General features: G+C 48.6%; 1 protein-coding gene across 2 annotated transcripts in view; it reads left to right on the top strand.

Moving 5' to 3' along the window:
- The window catches only part of sev (receptor protein-tyrosine kinase sevenless), a 124924-nt gene that overhangs the window by 38360 nt on the left and 60423 nt on the right, over positions 1-26141 (top strand). For both annotated transcript variants that reach the window (XM_077632216.1, XM_077632215.1), the window contains exon 2: positions 16038-16094. In XM_077632216.1, the coding sequence (XP_077488342.1) occupies positions 16038-16094 (57 nt within the window). The remainder of the gene's footprint in view (positions 1-16037; positions 16095-26141) is intronic.

Here is a 26141-nt window from a genome sequence, read left to right as displayed (position 1 = left end):
AGAATAAAGGCAGAAGCCGCACATGAGCTTGAACTTGAACTATAGCAGGTTTCTCTCTTCTTTCTGGCTTAATTCATAGGCTCCTTTGAACGTCGCTTTTCAACATGAGCGGGCTGGGGAATAGACGAGTGTTATTATCGACGTTCGCGGCTAACGTTTGGTTCCCTTCAGCGGCGCGAATTGACAGTTGAAAACGTTGTCCGCATTTAGATTAACTGTGCTAAGGCTCGATAACACTCACGTGAAATTTGCAGTGCAAACGTACGTGTTCGAAGTATAAAGTTACAACCTAATGGTTTGGTTTATGGGGGTTTAACGTCCCAAAGCGACTCAGGCTATGAGAGACGCCGTAGTGAAGGGCACCGGGAATTTCGACCACCTGGGGTTCTTTAACGTGCACTGACATCGCACTGTACACCGGCGCCTTTTGCGTTTCGCCTCCATCGAGATTCGACCGCCGCGGCCGGGATCGAACCCGCGTCTTTCGGGCCAGCAGCCGAGAGCCATAAGCACTCAGCCACCGCGGCTGCCACAACCTAATGTTATCGCAGTTTAGTGCTGTGTTATTCTTTACGACACGCTTCTGCAGTTTATATACGTAGTTTTCCCGCGATACCAGCTACCGCGGCGTAAGGGCACAGCAACACAGGCGATTGACCTCTGATCACTATCGACGAAAGTAGTGGGAAGACATGCTCGCCTTGAAGGAAGAACAGATGTTTTTGGGGACGGGACACAGTTTAGCCAAGTAAACATCGCCGACGAGAACACGTGTATGGCCATTATTGACGGCAGTATGGAAATAGATGGAGCAGAAGAAGGAACGAAACGTAATTAGTATTTTTAATAATTATTAGAACCGGTGAGGGCCGGAATAGTTTTCTGTGTACAGTTTCCGAACATCGGAACACGAAGACGACGACCATTTAACTCTGTGGCACCGAAGAGTAATAACAAGAGAGTTGAAGGGTTCAATTACAGATGCATATATGCTAGCGGCATGCAAAAAAAAAGACCCATTAGTGTGACCCATAGGGTCATGCGTCCTCATTTTGTGATGACGTCATTTCACGCAGATGATGACCACAAGATCTCACAGTTGGGGACGGGAAAGGTGGTTTAACAGATGGCATTGAAATAAAAAAAATCTCCTAACAGAAAAAATCTGTGTAAATAATAATCCTTTGAGATTGCTTAGAGTACAGAACGGTCCGTTGATCGCGCAAGTTCGGCATTCTGAGAAGTCCACACACTACTTCCTCGGCGAGACGGGTAAATGCCCTGTGTTCAGTGCTTTCCTCAATGCGGAAAACGGACACGCCTGTGACTTTTCCTTCCTGCTCCGGAATAAACCAAACTCGCTTTTGGTTCCAAGTTGTAACACAGTGTAAATGCGAGCTCTGCTGCGCCGCAGCCCGCCGCTACGCCACGCGCGCACGCGCGCGCTCGTCAGGGCCAGAGTCGAGCCGAGCCGCAACGCGCCGCCGGCGACAGCGCAGCGCGCCCTCGGCAACGGCCCTGCCTGTGCCAGACGAGGCGGCGCTGAGGGGAGCACTTTTCAATTGGGGTTAATTGCCGAGCCCTTCTTCGGAGGAGGAGCAGCGCGGACGAAAGCGAAGCGGAGAAGAACGACGGGCCCAGCCAGGCGTCTTGCCATAGAGAAGCCACTCCGCACAGCACTACCGGGGATGCATGGAGCGGACAGAACCGCCGCACGACGTGAACTGCGCGAGAAAACATAGTTCCGTATAATTGCGCTGCTTCGCCTTCGCGACGCATTTTGTTCAAGCTAAAAAGAAGTTGACGCTTCGAACCCGCTGTTTCTGGGCCTCTGTGAAGCTTGACGGACGGGTAGACGCTCCAGGAACTGAAACAGGTGCCAAGTTCGACGGCGGAACGGTACATTGTTCCACTCTTCGCTCTGCCGCGGATGACCCCGGATTCCGAGGCCGGCAGGCTTGGCTTTGATGCACAGAACTAAAATGTGAACAGTGCGTAGCCGCAGCGGCCCTGGAGGGCAGGAGAAGGCTCGGGGCGCGTGCGACCCCGCTGTTGACTCCAGTAAAGAAAAATAACAGCCGGCTCGCGGCTCGAATTCCCGTCGGGCCAGCACCAACCAAACCAACATCGTCCTTCGCCGCCTTTCCCCTTCTTCGCGTCACCCTTGCATGCAGCCAGCGTTTTCTGCGAGTGGGCCGTTTGTTACAGTGAACCGACAGAAGAGTTCGCTGGCTTGGCGCTCGTGGCCCTCAGGGCTGGTTTCCTCCTCCTGAGGCGACGAACGCGTCGGCTCGCTCAGCATTCGGCCACGGGGGCAACACACCGAAGAGCTAAAGCAGCTTGTAACAAAAGAGGAGGGGGGGGGGGGGGGGGGGGTTAGACAGCAGTGAGCGGCGCGTTTTGTCTTCTTCCTGCTTGCTTTGGTTCTCACGGCCGCTTCGTAGCCTTTATTATAAGCCGCGTGAGCGCATCCTCGTCCGCATCTATTGGGCTCCAACGAGGCTTGACTCCTGAAGCCGTTTCCTTGGCCCGAACTCAGAATGATGCTTTCCTGCTTTCTTTGTATTATTCTTTTTCTTTCCTGTGCGAACCAGTAGTCGTGACTTTGCTGCCGGTGGTTCGGATCCTTTCCCTGGAGCCCTTCTTGCCGTTGTGTACTGTGCTTTACCTTCGTGTTTTTTTCTTTCATTTGTTTTAAGCGGCTCTCTGTTCTGTTCCCGGCTGGTAGAGGGCAAGAAAGCGAAGCCGTCCTTTTTGATCGTGCGGCTTTCTAGCTCCTTGCCTTTCCCTGGTTCCTTCTTGGATGTTGCGCACATTCTTTCGCTGTTCGGCTTAAGGTACACTGCTCTTGGCTACCACTTCGAAGAGTGTGAGCAGCCTTTCTAAGGTACAGGGTACAAAAGCGGCCAAGAGACGCTGCGAGGAAATTTGTCTACCTAGCCTAAAAGGAAAAAGAAATTGAAGAGAAACAGGATGCCTTGGCGCCTCTGAGGCGCTGCTCGATTCCATTCCCAGAGTAGTCGACCCGTTGGAGCGAAAGAGGTCGGCGGCTTTCAAGCTTGGCCTGCCCAAGCTTTCGATTTCTCGCTCTTACACGGCTCTGTCACGCTGTAATTTTGCGGGTTTGTTTGGCGTATTTTATTTTTCTCGGTTTTGTTCCCTGGTGGCTGTGCTCTTGTAGAAGTAATCTTTGATGCGCGCGGCGGGCATGTCAAGTTTCTCTTTTTTGTAGAAGCCGTTGGCTGTATTTTTTAAACTTATCTTGTTATATATTAATTCTTTCACAATTCTACTATTGGCGGTTCCGGCCTGTTCCGTCAGGACTGATTAGCAACGGTGATGGTCGGCTCTGACTAATGGCAATAAAGTAAACAATTAACTACGGAATAGACCGTTACAGTATACTGCCCGGATTTCATTGTTGTTTATTTTCATGTGGAATTTGTGTTGAAACTGGCATCTATCAATTCCCTGTTACTCTTGCCATCCCAAACAGCGTCAAAGTTTTGGGCCTATATGCACCAGAGACGCAATATTCACTAACTACGAACACTGTTACACGAACGCATAAACTAACATCGTTGCTTAGCGGGCAGATTAACGTGGACCGTTCAAGACCATAGTAGAGATTACACACAGCATTGATTTTCGCTTTAGGATGCATTTGGCCGTTTTACCTTATGGTGGTGGCTGGTTTTTCAATGGCTGAACGCCTCGAAGGGCAGCAAGGTTTTTCGTGTTTACCGTATTTTAATAAAACTTAAACTGCACGTGTTTCTGTCGATCCTAATTACTTCCGCCAAGTTCGGCAGCCATGCGACATTTCATTTCGGTACAAATAGATTTTAAAATTTTCCGTTTCCATGGCCTCAGTTCAGATTATTTCTATGGGAAACACTGCATTCGCGACGTCGCATAAACTACCCGTACGTTAATAGCCGCTCCCAGCTTCACATACAATATTTTGAGGGTTATATTAGGCCATCTCAGTCATTTCAGTCCCTACTTGAGCCATACAACGCGAGCATTTCTATAGCAATGTTTGTGACGTCATCGCTGCGTCACCTCAAGCATCGTCCTTGGCCACAGACACAGTTTCGGTTTCGGTTTGCTGTTTTTTCTGTTTTAAAATAGTTATTTCGGTATATTGAAAAACGGTTTGATGCTGCGGAAAGAGGGGACTGTAAGGAATGTTCTGTGCCTATCATCAAAATGCTCGAAAAACTCCCGTAGTTGCCTTTTAAATCCTCTTCATGTTTCACCAACTGGTGATCGCCGGTAAAGTACGCCACTTCTTCGCGTGTGCCTATCATGGCCATGGTACTAAGTATAAACAGCAAAACCGTGAAAGCAGCGATATGAAAACCTTTACAATCGAACAGAATAATATCTTTGCAGCCCTTTCAAAAAGCTTGCAGGGCAGGTAAATAGGGATCCCCGCATACCAGTGGGTGCCTTTGGCGAAGGCTTACATTATTTCTGGACGCGAACATGTTGTATTAACAAGTAAAGAATGGTTAACGTGGTGACGGAAGCAAGGGAGCCAGTATTTCTTAAAAGATTCCTAAGTGAATACTGAGACCGGGGAGCGCTAGATTCTAGACAAGGGAACAACACCACATAGGAACACCACAGGACACGACACGATTGCGCACGCACGTGTCCCGTGGTGTTTCTGTGTAGTGTTGTTCCATTGACTAGAATCTAGCACTCCCCGATCTCAGTAAGCACGACCAACTAGCCCCCTACAAACCTTTTCTAAGTGAACATATAATAAGCACTGCCATTGCCTCCTCGTGTCGGGCCAGTAGTTTCAGGCATCACCGTCAATATGCCAAATAAACACAGGGTCGCCGTGAAAACAAGTGTTACTGCAGATTCTAGATGATGCAGTTGAGACACTGATGGTGCGATGCAAAATTACATGCATTCTCAAGGACATGTCTTTGTGACGAGATCAGCGCACCTCACTTTCTGCTGGGTCTTAGCGGACACGGCTTCACACCAAAGCTCTCGCATCTGGGAGGAATCTGTCTTGCATGCTTTTGTTAAGAACTTTACATGCGTTTCACACTGCTATACTTACTGACAACTTACACAGCTGCCTTGCAGCCATTTTGGTATGTGGAATCATTTTCATTTTCTCGGATCTTGTAATTGGTTCGTGAATTCTTACGCTTTTTACAGAGATTCTGTGCGGCGTTATTTTGATTGCTATACAAGTCCGAGATAACATGTGATAACAGAAACCAGTTTCCTTCAAGGTCTCCCGTCGATGAAGGGCTTCTCACATTTGCCACATTTTTCCTATTTCTTCTTGCCATTCGTTTCAGACACCTCCTTGCGAAGCTACACTATTGCAGACACATCGCGTTAAAGCGTAACAAAAAGGCAACGCTCCCTTGCGTTCACTGGCGCCTATACGAATGGAACGCGATGCATGTTTCTCTTGGCACGAACCAAGGCCGGCTGCTCTTAGAGCCCGGCCATCCGAATTGCTCGCCCTCCGCCTCCTCCTCCCGTCTGACCCATGCTAGCGCCCTTGGCGTTGCCCCGCGCCGCTGATGTTGCGGCAACGATGCGAACGGCGCGCCCTGGCGGTGATAATGTTGTAGCCAGCCCAGACGCAGTGGTGTTGCGTAATGCAGGCTGCTTATGCTTCCCTGAAAGGCCCGACTTGCTGTGTCCACAACGGAGAAGTATTGCCATATGAGCTGCCTGACTTAGTCGCGAGTTTCAGGGCGTTCCAAATTGTTTCAAAGTTTAGATGCTTAATAATAATTAATAATAATTGGTTTTTGGGGAAAGGAAATGGCGCAGTATCTGTCTCATATATCGTTGGACACCTGAACCGCGCCGTAAGGGAAGGGATAAAGGAGGGAGTGACAGAAGAAAGGAAGAATGAGGTGCCGTAGTGGAGGGCTCCGGAATAATTTCGACCACCTGGGGATCTTTAACGTGCACTGACATCGCACAGCACACGGGCGCCTTAAGCGTTTCGCCTCCATAAAAACGCAGCCGCCGCGGTCGGGTTCGAACCCGGGAACTCCGGATCAGTAGTCGAGCGCCCTAACCACTGAGCCACCGCGGCGGGTAGATGCTTAGGTGCTTGCGCAGCATTAGTAACGTGAAACAGCCGCTAAACACATGCTCACAACTGCATTGGGAGAGGGTGAAGACATTACACAGGCATGCAAGTAGCGCTCGGAATAACGTCTTGTCTTACAGAATGTAAATCGTTTAGGCATAATGAATGCCTTTGTGGGGTCAGCAAGTTGGAATTAATAATTCCTAAACTTAGGTACATTATCGCATGGAATGTGTTCGATAGCAACGTGGCCCTCGCTCGCGGTCGTGCACTGATTGGAGCATGCCACCGCAATAAGTCAGCATGCTCACGGATGACATGGCAGTTCAGTCAGAAGACGGAGGATGAGACAATTCCATAGTGCATTGCCCATTTCCATTGAATCGCTGATACCGGATCTGAACTTCGTCGACTTGTTTATGCCAAAAGAGAAATTGGCTAGGACCTTTATTGAAAAGCGAAATGCAAACTATTGGGTAAAACTTTGTTGAAGACGTTTTGCGCAAATTCTGTTCAGGAGGTCCGCTTGACGATTTCCTAACCTTGGTTTCCTAATACTGCGCCGCAAGAATTGGCGGTGCAGTTCCCCCTTTGAACGCGTCATCCCTCCAACTCGTCCCCATATTCTTATGCTTCAGCAGGCCAGAAGTCACGGCATGGGCCATCGTATCTAGAACCCGCTAGCTCAAATCAGATTCTTGTCATGAACATAGCGCTCGTATGAGAATAGGTGGTACTTTGTGCGCCTCTCCCCTCCAGTCTCTATCCCAAATTCCCTCCACCACGCAGAGTAATAGGTAAGCGAATTTTGCATGCCGGCTAAAATATCTGCTTTCCATTAAAGGGTTTCTCTCGGCGGTGCCTCATAATGACGAGAGGTACTCCTTGCCTCGCTAGTTGCAAAAGAAATATAGCTTGGGGGACACTTAATGGACTTCAAGAGTGGAATTCAATACTGTTAGATATCTCCTTTAGAGATTATTCGCTAGCCAAATCAAAGAACTCGTTGTAACCGGATTTTCCCACAATTTTTTCTAGCTTTTCTTTCTTGTTTTTTCTTCTTTCTTCCATGAGCAGGTTGTGACCTGGTGATGACTTCATCAGGTCACCCGACCTCTCTCGACCAATCAGCGAGTTTCATGACACACGCCACCATTTCTGCGGATTGGATTCGACAACATTTAATTCGTCAGAAAAGGCAGAATGCAGACGATCCGTGCTAGGTGGCTATCAGTCCACGGCTGAGAGCGACCTGGGTAGACCATTCAATGACCCGGGTTTGAACTCCCAAGTCTGAGCTGACCAACACGGCCTCCCACTGCTCGAGAGTAGGAACCTGTATTAGAGATTTCGGGGGCGGCTCCTCTTTACAATTCCACAATAGGTGATCATAAGTGGCTAAATCCCCACATTATGTATATGCAGGGTCGTATTCACCGGGGTAGAATTTTGACAACAGGTAAGGCGTGATGAAGGATCGCGTCTGGAGTCGCCTCCAAGTGGTCTTCTGCTCCTTATTAAAGGCTTTGTCTGGAGGAGGGAATATCCTCCTTTCAAGTTTAAAATGATTAGTAATATCGTGAAAAGATGATAGGCCGTCCTTCGAAAAACTCTCAGCAACGACAGCGTCCCCTGCTCGGCTGACGAATCCTCGAGCTGTTACGTGACCATTAACTGTTATGCTGTTATTAACTGTTATTAATCTGTTATGTAACCATTTCTGCGGAACGTGGGCTCTAATGCTACCGCATTAAGAATCACTCTGGCAGTGCACTTCCACATCAGTTGCACCTATAGTGTTTCGCACGTGTACCTGTATTTGTTTTTTTTTTCTGCGCACATACACTAAAACACCTACACTGCATATCGTGGCCGTCGGCGTGTGGTCTCCAACATAGAAACCCAGCGAGTTCCCATCGCAGCGGCATCTAATTAAGTCTGCCAGGAAGGCTTACCATAGCGGTTACTTGATTGTGCCCCAACACTCGTTCGCGTCACGTGGCGACAGCGAAACCACACGGCGCGACGCGCCGTTGCGAAAACTCACTAAGCACCGCCGGCGCATAAAATGCGGGGTCTCCGGACTGGCTGCGCGTGGCGAACAATACGCGCAGTCACCGCGCGTGCGTGCCGGCGAGCGTGAATGCGTGATGAGCAGCAGCTATAGTGCGCGCCTCTACGCTCTAGGTCGGGCACCCCTGCTTTACATGTGACCATGAAGCGAAGAGAGAGGGAAGGAGAGAGGGAAGGAGAGAGAGAGAGGACACTAACAAGAGGGCGGAGGGAGAGAGATAGGCTTCACAGAAAGGCCGAGCGGTGCGGGAATGTACGCAATGATTTCAGACCAGCTTGGTTTTCTGTTTACGAGTACGCATCCACACTGTGGTCGGCGACCGACAACAATTCTAGGCATGTCCAACATTCTTGGACAAACGTTTTTTAAACTTGAAATATTTTAAGGTATTTTTATGGAAATATTTAAGTTAATGGTCAATTCTTCCGATGCATAGCAAAATATTTCTTTTAAAGTTTTTCCATCGCTCGCATCGAGCAGTTAAGACTGCCACAGAAAACCGATGGGGAACGCTTTTGATGAAAGCAAAAACGTTAATAGCAATAAATTCAAGCCTGCCGAAGGGAGATGTGCGCATATATTGATTGTTATAGTGAAATGTTACAATAAATAAAAATTGCGTTCTTAACCTGGTTCCCGTTCAAAAATGTTTTTGTCCAGAATTGTTGGGTATGTAGCAGAATAAAAAGAAGATAAATGCGACTAAACACATGTACATTTGTTTAGAAAGTCGTGTTTAAGGTTTGAAAAATAACACGAGGACACGGGCGGGCGCTTCTAAAGAAGCTGCACGCTGAAGGAGATAGAAGATAAATGCGGAAGTCCTTTTGTGTGGGCTCTAATTGAGCACTACCGCGACCTTTCCGTTCCTGCATATGCACTGGGATGCTAGTGGTGTAGGGAAGAAAGCCTAAGTAATGTGCTGCATAGTAATAGCGTAGACTGCCTTTTGCAGCGACGTGCACCCACATTCAAAGGTTTGTGGAAGCCAATATTAGAATAAAAAAAAACAACTATTTCCACCACTGTCTTTCCATGCATAATCGGAATCATATACGCGGCCTGATTGTGACAGTGCCTGATTGTGACAAAGTGCACCATGATACCTCAAGCAGCACGCTTTAGATGTTTAGATGAAAAGAAATTACATTTCTTCGACAGGGTCGCCTTCCGTAAACTTCTGACAGCAGGCGTACATGAGAAGGCGTGCTTCGGAGATCGTTGCGTTACTCAGCTATGGCGCGTATAGGGCATGCGTTTGGAAATGGAGTTACTCTGGCGGATGCGACAGAGGCGCTGGAAACGCATCCGTGCGGGCCTGTTCGATTTCCATTAGCGAGACAGGGTTGTCCTGCGTGGGCGTACAATTGCTCGCGCAAGCCGGGTTCGTAACGAGACATACGGTTGACGGAACTGTCATACGCAACCTGTACGGATGCTGCATCTACGTTTACATGACACGCGGGGCACTGGGCTCAGGCACAGAGGGACACTTTATCGGCGTTGATGAAAGCACAGTTTTTAGTAATAGTCTTCTGCTTGTTCTGCTTTACCCAGGAAGGAGGAAAATATGTTTACGCCGCATTGGAACTCCGACGCAAGCGAGCTTTTGAGCCCTGGGAGCATCCATTGTAAAGATGTATTATGGTACCTCCCAATCGATCTAACGAAGAGAAAGTGTGCGGAAACATAGAAGAAAACAATGGGAAAAAGAACAAAAATAAAAGTTAGCGCTTCTGAACTGACGCAGACGAAACTATGCAATGCTTGCTTCAAACTTTCTTGAGGACGAACAACAGATGCTGCTCTGTTTTCTTTGTCGTCGTCCTTTCCTCGCAGCTTCTATAGTTAAAAAAAAAAAAGAACGGAACAGCTACAACTCCAAGGGTGTTTGTTTAAGTTGACTCCAATTCGAGCGAAACAGCCGACGTCAAGCCGCTGGACGGAGAAAGTCTTCGGGAAGCGGGAGAGGCAGCCAGGAGGAGGACGGCGGCTGTGGGGCGAGGAGGCCGTACCGTCGTCGTTTTCGCGATAACTGCGAGCAGTTAGCAGTTCGGGGGAGATTCTGTTCTCTGTCTGGCGCGTCCCTGTCAGGGCGAACAGGATACCGCATGGCGACGGAGGAGGAGCTCGCCGGGCGTGGTGGTCGTCTTGGTGCGTCTGGTGCCCGGGAGGGGACTCGGGCTCCAGCTAGCCGCTGGGCATGGGAAGGAGGAGTGGACTGCGACTGGCTTTCAGTCCTGGAATACGACACCGGGTCGAGCTTTGCGACCAGGCCTCCGTGTTCGATGCACAGCCGTGGTGGGACTGTATCGCTCACTGTAACCCCTCCCCCCCCCCCACCCCCCCCGCGCCCTTTCCCGTCTGTCCTCGGGCTGCAGCGACACAGAGCATGTAACCATGCTTGCTGCAAAGAAGAGCGTCGCTGTTTGCAAGGACGGCGCGCCAAGAAAGTTCCGGGCCGAGCGCCTTCTGCTGGTTTAGTGCTGTAACATTGAACAACGACAAGCGGTGTGTGAGGCATTCAACGCTGCCTGGTTTGTGCTGGTTGATGCAGCCGCACTTTAGCCACAGACGCATGAGCAAATAATTATCTTGGAAGTGTGCGTCTTGGTTTCAGTGAGGTCTAGTCCGGACGTATGTTATTGTTGCGGCGGTAGCGAAATTACTCTTAGAATTAAAAGAAAATGAAATGCGGTCTTGTCGTCTTCATAAGAGTTTAATTGCTGTCTGTGTTTCACTTTTAACACAAAAGTAGCATACGCTTAGTAGTTACACTGCAACAAGAAACAGATATTAAGGCCACGCCACTCGCACAAATAATATTTGATAAATATTGGATAATAAATAAATAAATATTCGACCACTTCTGGGACAGCGGGGTAGTCTAACAGCAAAATTAATCTCCGTCGACGTTCAGTGCTAACGAAGCATGACTTCATCAGGATTTAAGCTGCTTAAATCTAGCGTTTTAAGGCGCAATACCAGACCGAACGCTGAAAGAGCAGGAAAAAAAAATGTCTTGTGTTCTCTCTCGGAATGCTTCTTTACCACAAGCCAGCACTTGAGGTCTATACGTTGTTCGATTTCTCACTTTTATTTTAACAGAGAACATTCCGCACCGCTTAAGGACACTGGTGCTTGTCTGCACCACAGACAGCCTGCAAAATAAACCTCCTTGCAGAACACTCGTGCAACGAACTCACTCGAATCACAATATTACTAAAAGAAATTGCAGTGCAACATTGTCACTTCTGAATAATCATTACCCAGTCAGGGACAAATTACGCCAACCACAGAAATAATTGCAAAGGCTCCGCCCAACCCAAACCTGTCACTAAAACACACAGACAGCGTAATAATTACTTATTGCACCCAGTTAACTAATGCACACTAAATACCAAGGTAAATAACCGCTCCATGCTTTGTAGCAGCTGTGTACAGCTTAACATATTAGTGCTAGCTGTTTCCATATGCCGTTGTTATGGCGGCGTTGCTCAACCTAGATGTATCGGGCCCAGTAGCCCAGGCTTTTCTGGGCCATCTGTGTCCACGGCCTCCCCTTCTTGGCCTTCCTGCGACTCCTCTCGGCACCAGACCTACGCCTAGACATCGGTAGCATGTTCGTGGCTTCTGGTGGACAAAGGCTAAAGAAAGGTTGAGGCCATGTGGCTCCCCGGCTTCGAAAGGACCGTGGCCAGCCTTCCAGCAAGGCGCCTGCGTGCTTTCGCCTTCATCACTGCACTCCACGTGACTCAGAAGCGGCTACTTTGAAAGCGTCTCTAGTGTGCCGGCACCATTCAGGACAAGGGTGCACGTCCCCTGCACGTGGCCTGGTGTACCCCTCTCGCGCTTACCCCAAATGCCACGCCTCTGACAGGGTCATGGCCGTAGCCTTGAAACAGATCCCTTGTCTCCCCGTACCACTCGTCTAGTATGTCACGTGACTGGCCTTTGTGTTGGCTTATGTCCACGGCGAAGCGTGGAAGACCTGGGATTCATAAGGCGTTGTCATCTTCTCATACGAACATGGACTAGCCTTCCCAGCAGACGTCTTACGGCACTTGCTAATAAGTCAATGGCAAGGTTGAAAAGAACAAGAACAGAGGTAAACCAGAGCATGGCATAAGGTCCATGGTTTCTCTCAATGTCAGTGCCTCAACAGGGGAGGCAGTGTTTATCGCTAAGCTGCAAACAAGGGACGCGCGTTCTACAGCGGCGAAGGTGTATACAGTGCGGGAGTAAACAAACTAGAAACATAAACATAAAAAATGCGTATTCTTCGTTTTATTTTGTTCAAGCGTGGTCCCCCGGTGCTCCAGGACCATGCGTGCTGTCATACTGATGATAACAATGCGGCCAAGAAGAGGAGAGATAATAGATTTTGCTTTTATATTTTTTTCCTTGTTCTTGTTCATCCCTTGTGACTTACTGTCTGGAGTGACGTTAGCGGTTATAATCCGTTTCGTAGGACTGCCAATTTTTCTTTTCCAAAATTATAAAGCAAACATTAAAAACAATACAGTCAACAAGCAAGCTAAGCTGTCAGCCAGAATTTACAGCTTTTCTTGAGCAGCCGCACGTTAAGAGGGTGAGTTCCCAGCGTTGCCCGGCCAAACTTTCGAAGGAAAGCGCAGAAAATATTGAATAAAAAATTAAGAGTAGAAAAAGAAGAAGAAATAAAGTTTTACTTCCCGGTATTCCCGGGGTCCTCCAATCTTTTTGCTCGTAATTGCGAGAGGTGGTGTCAGATTTCACCGACGCGCGGCGCACTGTCCCTAGCTCCTTCTAGGAGGTGGAGGGATGAGCAGACAAGTATGGCGGCGCCCCGAAGAAGGCAAGATAGAAACAAGGCACAGGGCTTGTCTCTCAGCCCTGTCCCTCTCTCCATCTCCGCTCATGGCTTTCTTTCTTTCGTTCGGCCTTTTCACGCTCAAGATCAAACCCACCCAGAGACTAGCTGTGTGTGTTGACGGCCGAGGGCCTTGTTTACTTTGGTGAGGGAAAAAGTCGTTATTGAGCCGTCGCCACCAAAACAAAAAAAAAAGGAAAAAGGCTTAGCTCCATCACCCTCGTCTGCCTCTTCGGTGTCTTCTGCTTTTTCAGTGTCGTCATCTGTTCCTCGGCGTCTTTTGTTTCGTCTGGTCTGGTCTTGGCTTCGGGTCCTTTCTGCAAGGACAGAACCTCTTGCGTCGAGCAGGCCGCTGTGGGCAGTCTGTGCTGTGTCCTCTTTCCGGCTTGAGGGGCACTTACGAGAGCATTCTTTTCTAGACTTCGTTTCTGTTTTCTGTCTCTCTGCCTGCATTCTTTCCCTGCTCCGCTTGTTTTTGAAGACAGACAGTGATCTTTGTCGCACCGACGCGGCTTTGTCGCATCGAGTGTCTGCCGTGTTTGAGGAAGAACAGTAGGACATTATGCGTGCGCTTGTCGAAGACGCCGCTGAGCCTTCTCTAGCAGTAACCCTTGTAGATTTTTGTTTCCTCTCCTCATCGGTACCTCTTTGTTTTTTGTCAGGGGCATGTGGCAAGTCTGCCCCACATCATAACGGTCGACTGACGTGCCGCTCAATGATCGCTATTGTTCGAGAGTTTTTTCCTTCTTTCGTTTTCTTTAATTTAGACTTGGTGAAACCGCTGCTAAGGAAGAAAAAGAGCATAAATACAGTCATTTTTGAAAACAAAGAAAAATCAACGAATCAATAAATAAAACCTAGGGCCTCATCTGAGCGCATTTGCATCATTTCTTCTTCGTTAGTATGAGCTAGCACCATCTTCCGGCAAATTTTGCACTATTCGACTTCGAAATGTTGAGTTGGTTGTTTATAGAGGGCACAAAACAGAATACATAAAACGAAAAATAGTGCTCAGTGTCATCTTAAGAAGCCCATGTACCTCGGCGCACTGTCATTGCGCGCACAAGAACAAAAAAAAAGGATATGCATGCATAAACTAATCGCGACCTTTATTGACAACCAAGCCTCTCGCGAGTTCAACAAGCGACAGGGGCGCGAAAGAAACTTTGCCAGGATGGCATAACACAACATGATACCACAGCCGCCTGTAGCACTCCTTCATCCGAAAAGAAAATATAATAAAGGTAAATAAGAAGCTCCATGGGAGCGACAGGCAAGGCGAAAATCGGGACGAGCCGCTGCATAAAAACACTCCTCCGCGATGCCCCCCTTTTTTTTTGCCCCCACTTTCCCATCATTTTTCTTTCCGTGTCCGCGGCGACGTCCAAAGGCTACGCGGCAGAATCTTTAACAAAATGGGTCCCTTGACATGGCCGTCGACTCGTGTATGCTTATAATCGAGCGCCGGAGACCTCACCCCCCCAACGACCGAACGAACCAAGACGACGACCGACCGATGACAGCGCAGCCGCAGCAGGCCTTCTGCATTCAAGCGTGTGCTGCGTCCATGCTCTACGACGGCGACGAGCTCTCACAGTTTGCGTATCGGGTTCCTGCAGACTTCAGCGAGCGAACGAACGGATTTCGTTTTCGCCATGTGCAGCTTTCCTTCGTCTTCTTTCTATTCTGTTCTCGGTGTCCTTTCTTTCCCATTCTTCGTTCTTTCGTCGCTTCAGTTCGTTCAACGCGAGGAGGTGAAGGGCAGCGGCGGAAACTAGGACTCGAGAACTCTTTTTTTTTTTTGACGCGCTGCAGTGTGCCCTGCGGTACCGGGTTTCATTTAATAGGAGCCGAGCACGATGAAGATATGATACACGGCTATCGTGTTTCCTTAGTGCCTGTCGAAAGAAGAGTGGCCCATTTGCCGTTAATGCTTTCCCGGAGCCTTCCTTGCCTGTGTGCGCCTGGCCTGAGCGGAATTGAGGCAAAAAAAAGCCACATCTTGAATCTGGTCTTAACAAGCCGCTGCTGCGACTCACGACCACGAGCTTTACAGCCTGTAACGACAGCTTAATGAGGACCGTGTATGCTTAATAGAGCGTGCGGGGTGTCCTTTCATTTTGCTTTTTTTTAGTGCCCGCTTTGCAAAGCAGTTTGTAAGCTTTCGGCATGTAAATGCTCTGGCGTCGTGGATGTTTTCTTAAGAACCCACCAAGAGCTCTCTGTCGTTTTTACATTGTGTGTTGGAGAAACGAGCGAAGCCATTTAAACTGTGTAAACATCGAACCATCGATATCGCGCGAATGAAAAATTGCGTAAACAGTTTTGCTCTTTCTTTTGTGGGTAAGACAAAGTTTTCAGCCTTCGTAGCCTTTCTTGATGACTCTGTGCCACGTGCGGAACAGTGTTATACTTCAAACCATGGTCCCATCAACCCATGCGGTTTGTTTGTGTCTAATAGCAATATGTAATTAACCCTATTTATGTAGTCATAGATGTATGAGTGACATTAATTGGCGTAAACAGTCTCTGAGTTGTTCTGGAACTTCCATGCTCACTGGCTGTCATTAGTGGACTCAGTTATCGCGCGTCTCACATGTGTAGGATGTCTTAGCGCCGGCATTTTTCTTATACAATATAAACTATAACGATTGTGGTTCCTCCCGTCTACTCGTAGTGCCTGGTTATACAAAAATAGTAGACGTGAGGGCACGTATTCACGCACAGGCCCATACATTATCACAAGACCAGCCATTCCACAATCCTAACCGCGAGCCTTGCCTGCCGTAACAGACAAGACGTCTGGGAAACGCTTACCCTGTTCTTCTGACCCAATACCGCGAGCCCACAAAGAAATCCAAGGGTAGGAACAAACAAAGGCAAAGAAAAAGAAGTTTAGCCTGTATATACTACGCCTGCGTGCTTCCCGTCTCATTAACATTACACACAGTCTGTTCTCGGAACAGAGAGTGCTTGCGTTTGTTTAATCGTTCTTTTCTTCTCTCTTTCTCTGCGCTTTCTAGTTGGTGGATGAGGAGAGCTTCAACGTGGTCTGCGATGAGGACTGCCGGTTACGAAAGGTGAGTCCCGACCGTCAACTTGCATGCACTTTCTCCGGCCACCGAGCCCTGTACACACGCCCACCCGCACACATTCTGCAGCTCGTGTATACGACCCCCACACCCTTTATTAGCCCCGAAGCAGCATGTTCTGCAGCCTGCACAAGTGCTGTTTGCGCACGAACACGCAAGAGGAAGCAAATGCACGTCACCGTGACACTGAACTCAACCACGCCTGTCTGGCCCGGTGTGGTCCACAGGCCGAGCTGCTGAGCGCTTCTTTCTTCTGCCAGCAAACCCTGCGCTTCACCTGTTCTTTCCTCGACTTGCTTTTTTTCATTTTCACCCCGGTTTTGTTCCTAAAAGCCGGTCTGTTCTTTCCTCAGAGTAAGGCAAAGGCGCTTCGCCCACGCCCGGTGCTCAAATATTGCGCCCGGTTTTGACGCGTCTTCTCCGTAGACGCTCTAGGCTTAACGGCGACGTCAGCAAACATCCTCTGGGGCTCTTCTCTTGGGCGTCACGAGTTTTGCCTAAAGACTCGCGAAAAGGAGAAAAAGTCGAAAGAAAAATAACCGCTGTTCTCCGCCGACGAGCCTTTGTAGTTTGAGCGCCACACTGAGCCAGCTTAGTTAACCAGCTGTCTCTTTGTCTGAAACTCCGATCTTCTGTGACTTCGCGGTGGGTTTACAGCCGACTAGCAGAAAACTGCCGAGATGTGTTTTCTTTTGCGTGCGAATAAGATGCATGTGGTTACGAATCCACAGCGAAGCTAGTGCGAAAGGATGTTCGACGAGCCATTGTAGTTTGAGCGCCACACTGAGGCTGCTTAGTTAACCAGCGGTCTCTTTGTCTGAAACTCCGATCTTCTGTGACTTCGTGGTGAGTTTACAGCCGACTAGCAGAAAACTGCCTAGATGTGTTTTTGTTTGTATGCGAATAAGATGCATGTGGTTACGAATCCACAGCGAAGCTAGTGCAAAAGGATGTTCGACGAGCCTTTGTAGTTTGAGCGCCACACTGAGCCAGCTTAGTTAAACAGCTGTCTCTTTGTCTGAAACTCTGATCTTCTGTGACTTCGCGGTGGGTTTACAGCCGACTAGCAGAAAACTGCGAAGATGTGTCTTTTTTTGCGTGCGAATAAGGTAGGTGCATGTGGTTACGAATCCACAGCGAAGCTAGTGCAAAAGGATGTTCACTCAATACACTCAATTAGAGTCAACTAAATAGGGCGAGATTAGATCTGGCTGATTTGAATCCTGAATAGGGCCAGCATAACAGGCTTAAATTCAAAGCACTCGTATTAGATTAGGCTTAACTGGAATAGTATAGATGCGGTTATTTGGAACGTTGTAGTGGGCAGGCATACGATGCTCGGTACATTAGCTAGCCCACCCTAAGTGGCTGAAACGGAAATAAGATAGAGGGTGACAGAGATATGCATGCTGAAAGGAATTTGTCCTCAGGAAAAGCGCCAGGGACGTAGAAAAAAAGAAGAAAAAAGCTTCACTGAGCTTTAGACACGACAGTTGATATGCAGCAACTGCCGAAAATAGCAAATTTATTGCCTTGAAGAAAAATAGTTCACAACCGTAGCACTAAGAGACGCAATATTGGACACGCGTATCTGCGCTACCCTCAACAACACCTTTCGTTATAAAACTGAAGCACGAGGTATTTAAACCAGGCAGAAAACTTGCGTAGTCATGGAAAAGGAAAAGAAAACAGCCTTAATTCTCGGGGAATATCAGAAGCTCATAAATGAAAGGTTTGAAACAAACTGAAATATCTAAGCAAGCGAAAATATGGTGACCATATATGGCGAACATAAAAATGAAGCACATGCGTAATATAATGGGCGCAAATGAGCGGGAAAGTTGTACACAATCAACGAGTGCCCTGGAGGAAGTATGATTCATTAAGATTTCGGGGTATTTCACGGCGCACCACAATGACCCATATCGCGACTGATCGGAAAAAGAACGGAAAGTGTTTTACTGCGGAGAAAAACAGCTTTATCGAGATATGACCAAATGAGGTAAAGTATTGTTCATCTATGCCATCCCACGATGATTTCTTTTTGAGCAAAAAAAATGTAAAAAAGCAAATGTAAGAAGCGTGATCGTCGGGGCACACATTCCGCGCACCCAGGAGAAGTCGTGATCCGCGCCCGCAGTCTTAATCGGAGGCTCCATTCTGCCTTGCGAAACAGTTTCAAGCTGCGACCGCAAGGGCATCGGGTTCTCCGAGCAGAGACAAAGAGGTTCCCGGCGCATGCACTGTGCGGAGATGAAAAGGAAGGAAAAAAATAAAAGAGTCCCCCTTTCCCAGCTGGCTGCTTTCCCAACGGCAGCGGCTTGCTTAAGCGGGGCCCCTTTTGTGGGCTAAAAGAAACGGCCGCCGAACTGCATGCGCGCAACCAAAGACAACGCCGAGGAGTCCTTGTCGTTTCCCTGTGACGCCAATTGTTCGGCGCGCTGTGCTGAGCCGCTCGTCACGCATGCACTGTGTCATTACCAGGGTGAAGGAAGGAGGCTATACTTCCCTTTTATCTCGATGCCCGCGTGTGACGCAAAGTTCGCCATCTCTGTGGGATGCCGGTCCCAATTTCGACACATCAGGGTGGCGCAGATTCAAAATTCAGGAAATAAAAAAAACGGATAAAGAAAAGTACGGCTTTGTTTTCTTACAAAACAGACGCACTCCTGCAGTGAAAGGTCTGATCCTTTCCGACGACGAAGTCATGAGGCAAGTGTGATTACGAAAATCTCCTTTGTAGTAAAAAAAAAAAATGAGCTGCGAAAAGTTGGGCCTCGAACACCTGGCATCCGCTTCTAAATGCACTCTAAGGATGCGGGTGAAAAAAATATTGCGTGATAAATGCCTTTGTTAGGAGACAGGACTAAAATGATTTCGTAGTGAAAATTACGTGCTCGCATTTTTCTTTCTACGATGCTCGAGGAGGGTCCTGAAAAGCATGTATCACTAAGCTACCTTTCCGGTCCCAGCTAATAGAATGGAATCTTGTAATTAAACGAAGGCTGTGTAGTTGGACACCCACACAAGAATAATACCGACCGAAGACAAGGGTGAGCAGAAACACTAACTGATTGGCCCGAAAATTTTGCACTTTTAAGATGAAACTTTGTCCGTTTTGCTGACCATTCCGTCTTGCCTTTTTTCTCTCCCGACCTTGTGGTTAGTCCGTTTCCAACAAAGCAGATGGCACTACTGGAAACAGTCGCTGGCAAGTGAAATCGGCATATTCGTCTGCCTCTTTTTGCATACAGAAATGTAGGAGGTAGGGGGGTCGCTCGGAAAGATGCATTGTTTCTAAATCCTACCGCCCAGCATCCGCGCGCACGCAGTCAGAGCGCTGGCGCAAATTAAGGTTAAGGTCGGACTCGTCACTGAGGTCGTCGGGCAGCTCATAACGTGGCTGCCGTGGTTTGTGGCGACCTTTCCCTTCCGCTTCCCAGTAGAACAACCGCCGATGATTCGCATTTAAATTACTTGCGCTGCTGCCCGCAGCGCCGCCCGCGTCCGCACGGGCTTCGCGGAGAGAGAGAGAGCGGGCCACTCTGGACGCGCTAATAGAGCACTTCCTCATTAGGCGCAATTGCGTGGCAGGAACCCCCGCGGCCGAGTCCTGACGGGGCCCCGGTCTGCGCCCGCAGCGCCACCTAAATGAACCGAGGGCGAAACAGCACCCCTCTCTCTCTCTTTCCCTCCTTCTTCTTTGTCTATGCTGCGCACACTCTCTCCACGACGCTCGGAGCAACCTTTCTCCCGCAACACTCTTGTCACTTTGGTCTTTTTCGGCGATTTCTAAATGGAAGAATAACTCGAAGAGCAACGTGTCCGTCCATTGCTGTCATATCCGTACAACGCTAGGGCCAGAATAGCGCAGCGATTCTGTTTCAATTCCAGTTCCACTCTTTGGCCTTAGGTGCCCTTGAGCCATAGAAACCCAGCATCATCATCATCATCATCATCATCAATTCCAGTTCCATTCTTCTCTGCCATTGGCCATTGATTGAGGCGCCGCCACACCCCTGTAATGACCGGGATCATGCCAGCCGGATGATCCAGATGACAAGTATCAAGTATGATAAGCTATCCGGATGTTAACGATACAATCGAATCAAGCAAAAAAAAAGTTATGTTATACCGGCCCTGGCGAAGTTTTGAGAGGGCTCTGTGCATGGTGCAAAATGGTATTGGTTGTATGTGGAGTTCGACACATGGGTTACGAAGCATGCCGTAGCGCTATGCTCCGGATTAGTTAAGACCACCTGGAATTCTCTAACATTCAGTGGCATTGCACAGCACACGGGCGTCTTTTGCGATTCGCCTCCACCTAAATGCTGCCACTGCGGTCGGGATTCGATACCTCCCAGGTACTCCAGCTCAATAGCCGAGCGCCCTAAAAACTGAACCACCGCGGCGGGATAATGAGTGCGAAGAGCAATAGGCAGATGCAGATCCTCAAGTTCCTATTCATACTTCGATGCTGTAATACCGCATTTCATTTTCCATACGCATAAAGGCATTCGTTATAAGGGAGTAATTGCTCATATTGCGGGCCAGCGCGAAAATGATTTTGTCCGGAATTGCTGGGTATGCCATATGCAGCGTTTATAGTTAGATGCAAAAATCTAAACCCCCCGCTCGCTCTACTAGATAGCAGTGAAACCAAAACTAAAATAAAAACCCCTAAAAGCCCAGTCAGGGCGGCACAGCCTTCGGATCGGAACGGAACGCTATTTCTGAGTGGAACAAGTAGCTCCCTTTCCCTTATTGCCCGTGTCCACGCAGTTGCACAGCTCTCAACTTTTGGGCGCGTAGAGATACAAGGGCGTGATGAACGCGCGAAACGGGAAATGAAGCGGCAAGCCCAGCAGAAGCACCAGTCTTGATGGTCGCGCAAAAGGAACGAACGAGCGCGCGGGATCGTGAAAAAGAAGAAAGAAGGAATACTAGAACAAGAATGAGGGTCGTTATCCGTGCGGTCAGGAACCTTTAGGAAGCAGAAGAGAGAGCCGGCCTGCGCGCGTCTCGTTTTTAATTCATGGGCGCGACGAGCGCCTTTTCGGCTTCTCGGCCGCAAGAGCGGAGCCATATAGAAGCGCGCGCGTGGGCCGTTGCCGTAGAGCGACCCACCGCGAGAGACCCCCTAACTTGAAATTCGAGATCGGGTCCCCCCACGGCTCCTTATAATCCGTCGTGGCGCTATCTGTGCGGCGGCCACGGCCCGTCCTTCGCGCGCGCGATATCGTCGCCGCTGGCAGAAAACAAAACGGCCCAGCGAACATATAAGATAAAGCGGTGGGCGCCTTCCTGCAACTAAGTTGTCTCTTGGCCTCTGGCAGTACAGGGGGGTGGCTCGGATGGGACGCCTGTGGCCTGGAACTGGTCAGAGAAATGAAGCGTGGCGGTGAGCTCTTGAATAACGTGGCTGCTGTTACCAGAAAACTACATAGAGAAAACTTTCCTAGACTCTAAAGAGAAACGAGTAAAAACGGGAGTAAGATGACCTCTAGCGCACTCTTAGAAGGGTGTGCGTTGCAGGAGAACTTAGTCCCTTTTTACTTCCACATAGGCGTATTAGTGTTTTGAGTGTGGGACATGCATTACTTCGTTTTTAATTAATTTATTTTATTATACCGCTTGAAGTGTAAGGGCTTTGACAAAGAACACGTAGTCCACAGGCTCAAAATAAAACGGGCAAAAACGGGTGATTTTTTTTTGTCTTGCGGGGACATGGAGAAATTTATTCAGATGTTGATGCCTTGTGGAAATCGACTTAATAATTATTTGTAGCAATGTTCGTGTTCGTCCAGCACCGAAAGACGCGTTTATTCTCGAGAAAATTTAATAGAACGTGAACATAGCAAAACTGGCCTTGCTGGCTTATCATATGATATGTTAGAAATACCCTCCACTAACCTTTCTCCATCTTTTACGTGCCAACTGGTCAAGCCAAATTAGCTGTCACGAGAGTTTTCACATGCGGCTCCTCGAAGCCTTAACCCTGATAGATGACCGAAATATTGGACAATACGTGGTAAGGCAGGATCATATTGAATACGAAAAATACTGTCTATGAGATAAACTGTGAGAACGCCCTAAACAATGTGGTGATAGATTTCTCTCAAGCGTATGGTGTGAAGAAAAAGGTGTTACCGCTAGTACGGCAACTCTCCGGCAGTGATTTAGTTAGCTTTTTACGGGTACTTGATTATAGTTATAGAAATGCTACACATTTGTTAATCCATTATCGAATTGTCACGATCTCCGCTGACACAATAAAGTGGGTATGGAAAAGTGTGTGTGTTTGGGGGGGGGGGGGGGTCGTATAGGGAAAGGGGGGAAGATTAGTACGTGGGGTGAGAAGAGGCCTGAGCGATAGAGAAACGGGCAATCTGGGGTTTAAGCCGAACCTGAAAGTCGGAGGTTGCATTTAACAAAGAAGTGTTAGTTTGATCTCACTGATGAATAACCATTAACACCAAAGTGAACGAAAATATAGGCTTGCAAAAGAAAAAAATAAGGAGCTTTCTGAATATTCGTGGTTAAGAAAAATTCGTCCTGGTCCGGGACTCGAACCCGGGACCTTCACCAGACTCGGATCGTTCCAACCTCTTGTATGTCGTTCACAGAGCCGGCGCACACGGCGGGCGTTTGGCTTTGTGGTATTTTCCACATTTTCCCTCTCTCTCTCTTTTTTATTGCATTCCCTGTGTGTCTTAAGGAACGCCTTGTTGTGCTCTCACACGATGGCTGCATCGTCAGCTATTATTGGAACTCCAGTTTTAGAGCTCACAAGACGATCCTTTGTCAGGGCCGCTTACGGCATCTGCGATGGGCTACGCACGTGTGAAGACAAACTGGCTGTTTCGCACCCTTTCTAGATGCGACAAGAGGGTCGGTGCTCCCTGTCGGAAACGGCGGGTGCGTCGCACCCGTTACGCCATACCGCTTAGTTTTATCGAGACGTCTCGCTACCGCCACTCGCCGACGCTATATAGCAGTGCGTTTACCCTTCGAAGCCGCCAGGTAAAGGACCTGCTTTGTTATTTCATAGCTTGGCACTTTTGATAACTTGGCGTTTCTTTCAAGGGCTCGGTACGGGAGTTTGCCTGGAGCCGCGCGCTGACTGCTTCGTTGAGACTTATCCCAGACTTATACCAGATTAAAAGTGCGTAATCATTTACCTGTACCTTGTGCCTTCCGATGGCTGCAAGATACTGGTGGAAGACATTGGACAGGCAGTTCCTTTTTTTACATTCAAACAGCGTACAATCGTCACGTATCAGTGAGAATCACATATTTAAAGAATTGAATTTCATTTAGAGAAGAAATGATCGTTTTAATATTATTTGAAGTTTTACAAGTGAAAGGAAATTTGCTTCCTGAGTTCATTTTCATATTGCTTGCACTCACTCACTCACTCACCCACCCACTCACTCACTCACTCACTCACTCACTCACTCACTCACTCACTCACTCACTCACTCACTCACTCACTCACTCACTCACTCACTCACTCACTCACTCACTCACTCACTCACTCACTCACACTTTCCCACATACTCGCTTGATCCCTCGCAAACCCAGTTTCAAGTGCGCCTGTCTTTGCGCCAGCGATAACGCGCATGCGCACAACGCGACAAAAATAAAATGAACCAGGTGTCATTAGGCTTCCAAATGGAACCAGGTCGCTTGAGCAGTGAGGTAAGTATGCTCGCACTTATAAGGTAGGCGCTTAGGAATGGATCCGAATGCACAGGCATGTAGAAGAAAAGCAAACGAGTTCCCCACGTCGGCGTGGACATACCGCTCCGATTCTATTTCTTTCTCATCTGTAACGACGCAATTTAGGGCAGAAAGGAAACAAAACGAGGTGCTCATCACCATGAGTGAGTACTCGCATTAGGCTGTCTTTGGACTTAGCTCTCGGTGGCCAAGAAATTGCTCTTCAGAGTTCTCTATCTTCTTTTCTGTTATACATTCAGAAACCAGTAGGAGCGCCGCTCGCCCCTTAGCAGCCGTCGGCATAAGCGCCCACGTTTCCTTAAGCTCAGTGAAGCGAACGCGTGCCGGTGTCAGCGGCCTTCGCCGAATTTCTTTCTCTACAGGCACGGCTCCTTACTTAACCAGCGAGGTATAACCTCGTTCCAAGGAGGATTCGCTTCATTCGCCTTCGTCTTCTTCTCTTTTTTCCCCTTCTTTTCCGTCTTTCCTCAACGCGCGTTACAGCGACACGAACCAGCGTTCTCCGAAAATAGGAATCGATCACTTCTGGTCGCCGATGCAAAGCCACGATAACCGATCCAGCACTCCATATACGGTGAAAGCGGTTACAATGCAGCGCGAGTTAATCTCCCAATGTCTTCTTTTTTTTTTTTACTTCTTGCTTCTGTAGCTCTGCCGCCTATGAAAATAAAACGGTGGATAGACGGCGTATAAGGAATGCGCGCTGGAATGGAGAAGAAATGAGGATACCGTCTCCTCTGCTCACACAATGCAGCGGAGTCGCATCAGTTGCGGTGCGGCTCGCCACTTCGGCGGTGGTCGCGCCGCTCTCGGAGGCGGGGATCGTTCGCGCGTTTTGATGGATCGCGTGGGCACGCCGAAGACGAAGCGATGAACGATACGCGGCTACAAGGGAAGGAGGGAGAGGAGGAAACGGGGGTGGGAAGCGGGACCGAGGCAGGACGCGGTGCGTCTTTAACTTCTTGGGCCGCCTTGCCATTCCCGAGCGGCTGGCCGCACTGGTGGCGCCTGAGCCAGGCCGGGTGTTGTTCGTCTTTTTGGTGGCTTGTAGCCTAGGTGGCGGGTGTGTTTTAGCTGCTGCGTGAAAGAGGCACGATACTGCGAGTAGCTTTACGCTGAACTGGAGGGGACGTACAGCCGTTGCCAAAAATGCACAGGTCATTGGTTTCGTTTCTGGGCCATGCACGCAGTGGGACTTGTTTTGCATTTCCAGCATTCCAAAAAGTCTCGAAGGCGCTTTTTCTGTCATCGCTTCGCAGCTTACGACTTCGAGGTGTCCTGCAGGAGCACCACTGCATGGCTCAGAAGTCAACCCTTTGAGCTGTATATTTTTGACAAAGGCCGCATATTCCAAGCCAAAATATCGGTAAAACGACACTTAGTCGCCGTGACGAAAGGCTAGTTGACGAATACCTTGAGAGAACGAATACCTTGAGACGAGTTGTCATGACTGAGGCCGCTTGTCCTAACAGGCAGGCATTAAATGTCGTTTTGAGCATCTGTAAGCAGCCTAGCTACTTACCGATGCCATATCTTTACATCATCAGAAGCTGACGTAAGTTTTCTGAGGCCACTTTATTGTCATCGTATGCCTTCTTGTGTTATGTGAAACAACTGATCTTATCAAGCTCATTGGGCGTGCAGGTTCGTCATTATGCAGCAACGATGGCTGTTCCGGCCGGGTCATCCTTCAGGACTGAGGCGATATCCAGTCATTTACACTCTTATTTGTAATGGAAAGTGCCGACTATGATGTTTATCTAGGCACACTTTGAGTCGTGGGTTCACTGGAGATGTGAGAGAGGCCTTTGTCCTGGAGTTGACGTTGTTGCGTTGATGATGATGATGATGACGATGTTATGACATTGAGTCGTAAGTTCCACCGGCTCACCCTTTTCTTAGGCTTCAGACAACATCGAGAGAAACTACGACTCGAACTGCACTGTTCTTTGTAACAGACAGTATCACCTTAGGACTTTTCTCCAGGCCCATTTTGTGTCGCAGGGTTCGGAATGTTTGTCTTGCAAAAATAAATGAAACAGAGAACGTCACTTTGTTATGGCGATATGAGAGCAGGATTGTTCACGCACAATTCTTTTACACGAAGTTTAAAATTTTGCTGAAAATGTCGTTACTACAAATATAGCGCCGCTGGTAGTTCAACCAATCGCCTCATCGCGCTCTACTTTTCCAAACAGAGCTTCCACTCGGCGTCACATGGAAACAAATGAAAACCGCCTGTATATCCTTTAGCAAAGCGCTGGTAAAAGTCCTCGAAACGGGCCGAGCACG

Source organism: Amblyomma americanum, chromosome 7, assembly GCF_052857255.1.
Source record: "Amblyomma americanum isolate KBUSLIRL-KWMA chromosome 7, ASM5285725v1, whole genome shotgun sequence".
In the NCBI taxonomy this organism is placed as follows: domain Eukaryota; kingdom Metazoa; phylum Arthropoda; class Arachnida; order Ixodida; family Ixodidae; genus Amblyomma; species Amblyomma americanum.
The sequence above is the reverse complement of the archived record's forward strand: the minus strand, read 5'-3'. Positions and strand labels throughout refer to the sequence as shown.